This window comes from Poromitra crassiceps (assembly GCF_964638095.1).
Source record: "Poromitra crassiceps genome assembly, chromosome: 18".
Taxonomy (NCBI): domain Eukaryota; kingdom Metazoa; phylum Chordata; class Actinopteri; order Beryciformes; family Melamphaidae; genus Poromitra; species Poromitra crassiceps.
This window is the reverse complement of record NC_139636.1, coordinates 24,903,130-24,911,528: the sequence shown is the minus strand read 5'-3', so window position 1 is coordinate 24,911,528 and position 8,399 is coordinate 24,903,130. Positions and strand designations below refer to the sequence as shown.

Here is an 8,399-nt window from a genome sequence, read left to right as displayed (position 1 = left end):
ACTTTCCTTCACATTAACTAGTTGTGATTTTTAAGCCCCATGTAATTCCTGAATATTCAATTTACACCACCAGTGTTTCCTCTAGAAAAATTGTCAGGCCCGGAGGGATTTCGAAACGTACCCCGACTGCAACGGTCGGGTAGCCTGGGTAAACCCAGCCCCCAGTGACCTGCTCTCAGGCTTACCCTGCTTACAGTCACAAGGTAGTGACTGAGAGCAGGTCTGAGAGCAGGTCACGTGGCGGCTGGGTTTACCCAGGCTAAGGGTCGGGGCCCTCGCTGGCGATGCTAAGCTTTTAGCTAACCAGTTTGCATCTATGTCCGCAATGGCATCCCAAGTATCATCATACTATTATGGGATGCAATGCGAACAGTTGTAATATGGGATGTGCGTTTCCCAGGCAACGACACACGTTGACACGTTTTGGAACAGTGCTGCACGCTGGCACAATGCTCCTAAAAGCAAAATGCTTATTGTTTTGAATGATTTGGCATCTTCTATTACTGTTAACACTGTCAACACCAGTAGTAATAGTATGCCATAAAGGTTTACTGAAATTTGGGGGAGAAAAGGGGAAAAATAAAATCTGGCCTGGCGGGGGCGCCGTTGACCTGGTGGGCAGGCCAGGCCTAATGGTAGGGGAAACACTGACCACTAATGTGAAAGTGCTGACATCTAAACAATACAGCAGAATTGAAACCCCTTCAGATAACACTGCTCATCCACCTGTCACAAAATGTACAGGTTCATCATTTTCTGTTAGTGAAGAAGCATCAAGTCCACCATCTAGCTTTGTGAGCTCTCACATGCCTGTGGCAAAAACATCCTGTTGCTATGTTTGAAGTTTGTGTATTTCGGGTTGGGCCATTTCAGTGGTGCTTCAAGGCAGTAAAATACAACATGACCATGATTTACCCAAGAAGTGAAACGTGTCCACCCACTCATACCCCACCCAACACCACCCACTTGTTTTTCTTCATTTATTTGCTTCAGCAGCCTGCCGATAGAATAACAGACTTTGCTTGTGCTGCACTCCCATTACAGTAAAGGAGTCAGTCTCCCAGCAGGGTCATGACCGCCGGTGGCCCTCCCACCTGTCTTGTCCTCAGGTCACTTTAATACAGATCTTAAGCCAGAGCTGACAAGACACAGGACCAGACGACTCACTTCCTACCCCTAATAGCAGTCTACAGATGGTGATCAAAAAGTGGATGATGATTCATGTGGTGAGACTGTGTGTATACTATCTCCCATGACTAATTTGCGCCCCCCGCCCTGCTTAGTCATGTTGGAGTTATATTACATGTCAAAGCTGGCTGCTTGGAAAGTCAAATGAGTGTTGAAGGATAAAACATGTGTTGTTCTCATGGTGGCCTTGTGGTTTAACTTAAAATAGCCCCGTCCATTGTGCTCTAAAATATCAATATCTTAGGCTTAATTTAAGAAGCACTTTTGGTGTTTCAAGTAACCCATATCCTTCCTCACTATCAACAGCACATGTCTGGACGGCGCCACTGTGAATCAGCTAATGTAGGCCTACTCTCTAGTCTCAGCTGTCTGATACGGTGACCATGAGCTTCTTGCTGCCCCACTGGGCTCTGATACCAGCGCATCAGACCTTGACGCCTGAAGGTTTTGAGATAGGAGTCTGCAACGGAACAATAACATTGCTTTTCCTGTTATGTTGCTTTAAAAGGAAAGACACCTGGAAGGAAGCCAACATAAAATGTAGGCTACTTTAAAATAAAATAAAAAGCTCAAACCATTATAGCTATATTATTAAACTGTTACTATATTTTAATGAGTCATGGGTTCTTGGCTGCATGGGGGTCACATTTCCCTCTGGATTAAAAAGACAACTCTAATCTCTACTTAGTTATTTTTTGTTATGTTTAAATCACATATTTAGAATAGTAAACCAACAATATTAAAGTCTATATATACATTGGTATTTTATTTAATGTACAGCATAGCAGCAACAGTCAAAACAGTGTTACAGATTCTGTCTGTAATTACAGTCTCTGAACAGCAGGGGTCACTCTCATCTAAGAGGACCTCCTTGAAGAGGATAACCTGTGACAGTTCCCAAATTGGGGTGCGCGTACCCCCAGGGGTACGTGGAAGTACTACAGGGGGTATTTGGGGGAAATGGAAAACGCTCTATAGTGGGCCTGCGTGTGTGCTCAGTGAAATTAAGGGGGTTCCAGAGGGTCCCCAGCAAAAAGGGTAATCATTTAGAATTACATCCATAAGCAACACAATGGCAGAATGTATGGCTATTTTGGTCATGGGTTTCATACACTTTCTGTAATAAAACATCTAAAAGTGTGACGGCCCTCCCACTGTCCTGGCCCTGTCTTGCAGGAGCCTGGTGTTGGGGTCATTTAGGCTGATTGGGCGCACCTAGGCTCGACGTACTATAGCTTACAATTTCCACTCTCCTGTTTCCACTCCCTGCATGGCGAGACAGTGCAACAGCGAGAGAGAGAGAGAGAGAGAGAGAGAGAGAGAGAGAGAGAGAGAGAGAGAGAGAGAGAGCGAGGGGGAGAGACGAGAGAGAGATGATCAGCAGGCCACCAGAGGGTGGCGGTATTTGAATAGAAAACCAGGCATTGTGAAACACGCGTCTCAATCGGAGCAATGCACATCGGTTCTATATAATATAAGACGAATACCAATTATAGCCTATTCCATGACTTAAACCTTAACAAGAATGATAGACTAAATGCTCATTTAAAAGATATAAAGCCCTAATTGTGATTCATTAAAATGACTTAATTAACGACATTTATTACAAACGACCAGGGAAATAACATTAAAAAAAAAATCTAATTAAGCTAAGCATCTTGTTAAGAATAACATTGGCCGTCCTTCATCACTGTTCAACCCAACCATCCGCTGTTTCCCTCAGCTGTCTGTGCCACTTGTGGCTATATTCTTATAGGCAGGGGCTAAGCCACAAAATCAATTAATTATGTGTCTGGTGTAGCTAAAGCAGAACATTCACATCCACACACTCCTTATTTGTTGGAATCAAACGTTGAGATTCGGGATGATGGCCGCATTGAATGAAACCATTGGAAATGTTCAGCCAATGGCCCAAGGATTTGGGTATTTTCTCTTGTTGACTTCCTATTTAATTCATTCTTTAATGTAATTAATTTTCTAAACATTTCTAAACTTATAATCTGTTTCACCCCGTTTGAAAACTCTCGGTTGAAGAGTGCCCCTTCAAGACAATGGGCATACCAGACCGAATGAGGTCAGAGATTAGGCTTGGGTCGACGGAGTAGCATAATAAATTAAACATCAGATTATAAATTATGAATTGTCTTTGAGGGTGGAGGACCCGGAGCTTCTGTATCTTTAATAACTGAGGAGCGAGATGGGAGAGGCTGTGCGCGTTCACGATCTCCCCCTCTTGCTGCGCGGCTGCGGGAGCGCGCATCGGATCTCACACTCGCCGGAGAGGAAAAGCGCCGTCGGACTGCAGCAGCACCGCATCTCACCGGGAGAAAAATGGTCCCTCACCGCCCATCAGCCGCCGCGGTCTCCAAAAGTCATGTAAAAGGATCCACAACATACGAGGACACTAGTTTTTTCGACCATTAAACTTGCATTAGAAGATTTTGAACTCCAAGAGTGATTTATACCGGAATTGGAAGTTAACATTTGACAGGTAAGACGATGGAGTAGTTAGCCTAATTAAACCAGTAAAAAACACTGGGAAACAGCCTATGTCAATTGCAACTCGAAGAATCTACAAAAGGGGGATCTTGTCATGAGTGCAGACTTGCACTGACATTTGTAGGCTATATGGGAATATCACAAAACCCTCACTGAAGTGAAATGTTTGTGATTAGGCTACTACTCAACGCAACAGAATTCAGCACCACGGACAGCGTCACTGTATCCGCACCCGGTTTTCACAACGCGCTCAAGCAGGAGAGACCACCTGGCTCTGAATTGACTAAATGCTGACATATATGTATTCACAAGTAGCCTATAGTAATAGGCTATAATATGTCAAAAAATCCCCAACACTTTCTAAACTAAATCTGTGTGCCATGATTTGGACAAAACGGCCAGTTGGGGGGGGGGGGGGGGTATTTAAACTTTGCAAATATGGCAGTGAAAATGGTAATCTGATGTCACCAATCAACAATGGAAGCAGCAGTAGCCTATTATTGAATTTCATTTAGCTCTTTTTTTTCTTTTTTTCTTTTTTTTTACTAATGCAGTGTTGCATTGTGTTGTACACCCAAATTCCCGAGGCTTATAGCCTACTTTTTCAAACTGCTAGAAATATGAAGTTCATCAAAGTGTCACATTACTGTACATTCAACATGTTGGTCGTTATTTAAACGCCTTGATTGAGAATATTAGTGTAACAATTTAGGTAACATCTGGTAATTGAATTCTTGCAGGTACTGAAAATGGCGACAAGGCTTCTGCAGCTCCTTGCCTTGTGGACAACTGTGATTGGCATTGTGCAGTGCTGCCCAGAGTCCTGCACCTGCTCGGACAAATATCAACATCAGTTTGTTGACTGCGTTTCCAAAGAGCTGCTACAGGTACCTGTGGGTCTGCCCACCAATGTCACCACCATAAGTCTCTCAGCCAATAAGATAAAATTGTTGAAAAGCAAAAGCTTCAGCAATGTCATCAATGTGACCTCTCTCTGGCTGGCCCACAATGAGATAGTCACCATAGAGACGGACACCTTGGCCCCGCTGATCCAGCTCCGCAACCTGGACATCAGCTACAACAAAGTTGTGAGTTTTCCATGGGAGGACCTGGAAAACCTCACAGCCCTGCAGCTTCTGAAAATGAATAACAATGAGATGGTTAACCTTCCCAAGGATGCCTTCTCCACTCTCAAAGAACTGAGGTCGCTGCGCATCAACAACAATAAGTTCACCACCATTGTGCAGGGAACCTTCAACGCCCTCTCCTCCATGTCCCACCTCCAGATCTTTAACAACCCCTTCACCTGCTCCTGTAGCCTGGAGTGGCTGAGGGATTGGATTGTAGCCACCAAGATTTCTGTCCCTGATCAGAACTTACTTACGTGCGAAGCCCCTGAACACCTGAAGAGTACAATGGTTTCAAAGATTCCCAAACTGGACTGTAAGGCCCCTGTTGTCACTATCACCTACCAGCCCAACATTGAGAACACAGAGCTCTATGAGGGCTTCATGGTTATCTTAAACTGTGAGACCAAAGGGAGCCCAAAACCAGAAGTCAGCTGGGAGGTAAATGCAGGAAATCAACCGTTTCAGTTCACCTTGCCTTCCACTGGCGAGATAAACGATTTGCCCGTCAACGATAAAACAACCAACAATCGATTCCTTGTTTTTCAAAACGGTACCCTCATCATTCCTCGTATGAGTAAAAAGGAAGATGGAAATTATAGTTGCTCTGCAGTCAATGATTTAGGGAAGGCAGAGAGCAGTGTTAAAGTGGCAATGGCGGGCACCCAAAAACATGCTACCAACTCAATGCTCGATTCTACAGTGGACAAGATCCGTCCATCTGGCAACAAGCCTGTAGGGCCTAAGACCTCCAAGAACAATGTGATCAACTGGCCCAAGTCTGACGAAAAGCCCATGAGCATTTCACCTGGTTCGTCAGTCAAACATGATGCCACAAAGCAGGCTGGCGACATTTCAGAGGATCCGCCCTTTGCGAGCAAGTGCGGCGTAAATGATGGCAATGAATACATCTCCAATCATGCCTTCAACCTGAGCCTGGATGACCTCAAGCAATATACATTTGATTTTGGTGTCATTGCATTGGAAGTGTCAGAGACGGAGGCCAAAGTACAGCTAAACCCACTTCAGCTTCCCAGCAGCAAGTCTAACCTTCACCTCAGTCACACCCAAAACTTGGAAACAGTCAACAAAGATCTGTTCAGTCTATACCAGTCCTCAACCAAAAAAGCCCCCCTGGACATGCTATACCTTTGTGTAAATACTGGCAATGGGCACTCTATGGTTCAGTGGTCCAAAATAGAGGAAGGAGTTAATGCCTATCGCTTCCATGGTTTACTGCCTGGCACCAATTACACACTCTGCCTCACCTATGGGGGGCAGGACTGCCAGGTTCAAGTTGTCTTCACAACCAGGAAGAAGATTCCCTCTCTCCTGATCATCGTGGTTGTCAGCACTTTCCTTCTGGCTCTGGCTACCGTTCCCTTGCTGGGGGCCACCTGCTGCCATTTGTTATACAAGTATCAAGGAAAGACCTACAAGCTGATCATGAAGGCTCAGAATCCGGATCAGATGGAGAAACAAATGGCTACAGATTTTGATCCGAGGGCGTCTTTTGTGGAATCAGAGAAAACCTTCGACCCCAGTGAGTTAGGAGAGGGAGAGGCTGAGGGAGAAGAAGACGCAGATGTAGAGGGGGAGGCTGAGGGCAGCGTGGCCACAGAGTCCATCCCCGGGTCTTCAACCAAAACCAACCAGGAGGAGTTTGAAGTGGGCTCGGAGTACAGTGACAGGTTACCGCTGGGAGCCGAGGCAGTCAACATCTCTGAGGAAATCAACGGCAACTACAAGCAGCCGAGTCGCTGAGCGCGGCCTTTGATTCCAGCGAGTATATTGTAACATATTTACTTTTAATTAGCCTACATTATAGCCTTTAAGCAGGTAACTCACCTATCATTACCACACGTGAAAAGGATGGCCCTGAAAGAAAGGTGGATCGTTTATTTTACCTCAGAAAGTAGGCCTACTGCGTCCCGATCACGGGGATTGTGAAATGATTCATGACATCACATTATAGCCGGGTTTTTAAAAAACAAGTAAGAACTCCTCAAAGTGCGTTTACAAATGCAAGCACACATTTCTACAATTTATCAGACCTCAAAACTGACAGTAGCTAGACTAAAGCATCGAAATGTCCCCTTTTACGCAGGGCGCATAGAGGCACGGGCGTCAACTGGGCATGTGGCGAGATATGGACACTCGCCACATTTAATTTATTACGTGAATCCAAAATTGATGCGGTAGTTTTTAATAATCATATTGGAGCGAGAAACTCAAAGAAAAAAAACTAGACTAGATCTAACAAACGAACAAAAATCACACCAGGGACCAATGCTCAAGCTGTGCGCGTCTGTGCAATGACCGGCGCGCGTATAAATCGTTCACACTGACCAAACATCAGCTTCTCAGGAATCAGTGGTCCGCCTCCACTTGTCGCTATAAGCGGGTGGAAGTTTTGGTGGAAATGAGATGAGACGCACAGGTTTAGTGAGCCGCGCACGGTGCTGGACAGCGCCCGCAGCGATGCCCTGCCTAGTATAATTGTCCTGTGAGACCAAAAAGGAAATTCACTCTAACAAAGGCGTGTACTGTGCTTGGCGGGGAATCCCAGGTTATTTACCAACACATGTTGTTAAATGTAATGTACTGTAGAGCTTTGAGATGTGTGACTTTACTCAACGGGTGCTTGCTAGCCTATGCTTTTTACAATGGTTCTTAAACGTGTCCATGGCATGTCACACGTATTTCCTTGTGCGGTTTTTATTAGTGTAGTCTTATAGGACTTTAGATATTACTGTCAATCTGTGATGTATAGCCTAAACATGTGGATTGAAATGATTCTTTTTTTACACGAGGTAAATACGTTTCTATGAAGCAGCCATCAACAAAAGGACGCAGGTGAGCGTCCGGCGGCTTCACATGTCTTGTAATTTAGTGGGTTTTGTGAACTGTTGTAAAAAATAAAAAATGATCTTTCAAGATTTTTTGATATAATTTTATGTAAGTGGAATTAATAAAACATCTGAAACCATTTTCTCCAATTTCTCTTTGACCGCAGTCACATACCGTATATTAATTAGGCTCACATAAGAAATACAAGCGTCGGCTGTTGGGAGAATTATAATAAAAAAATAAAAATAAAAATGCAATTCACTGTTTGAAATAAGATTTAGTAGTTTTGAAATATTGTCCAATGGATAGGCGGCTTATCATAGGCCTACTTCAGTTCTTTCCTTTTGTATAGGCTATTATTCTTATAAAAGACGATGAGAAAATGAATAGCCTATAGCTCTTTTTATTACTTTAAGGTAAAAAAAGAAAAAAAGACGGACGCTACGTCTGAGCTTTGATCAACAAAGCCTCATTTTGTCTTCATGTTCTTTTCATCAAAGTAATTTCGCTCAAACCAACAGAGCTAACATTATGCATTAAGAGACCAAAATGAAGGATATTTATATTCATATTTCGTTTGTTTTATTTTCACAGTAATCAGAAAGAAAAATTAAGGTATTCATAACTTAAAGTAGGCACTTTTTTAAATATAATGCAACAAAATATGTGACGATGGTGGATAACAAAATTAAGAAACAGAACACTCAAGAATCTTGAAGAGTTTGAAAGTAAAAC

General features: G+C 43.6%; 1 protein-coding gene across 1 annotated transcript; it reads left to right on the top strand.

Annotated features, from left to right (window-relative positions):
- Positions 1 to 4,436: 4,436 nt before the first annotated feature.
- islr2 (immunoglobulin superfamily containing leucine-rich repeat 2) lies at positions 4,437 to 6,578 on the top strand (the record flags this gene model as incomplete). Its single annotated transcript, XM_083654385.1, has 1 exon — positions 4,437 to 6,578. The coding sequence occupies one exon, from the start codon at positions 4,437 to 4,439 to the stop codon at positions 6,576 to 6,578; it is 2,142 nt and encodes a 713-aa protein (XP_083510511.1).
- Positions 6,579 to 8,399: the final 1,821 nt, after the last annotated feature.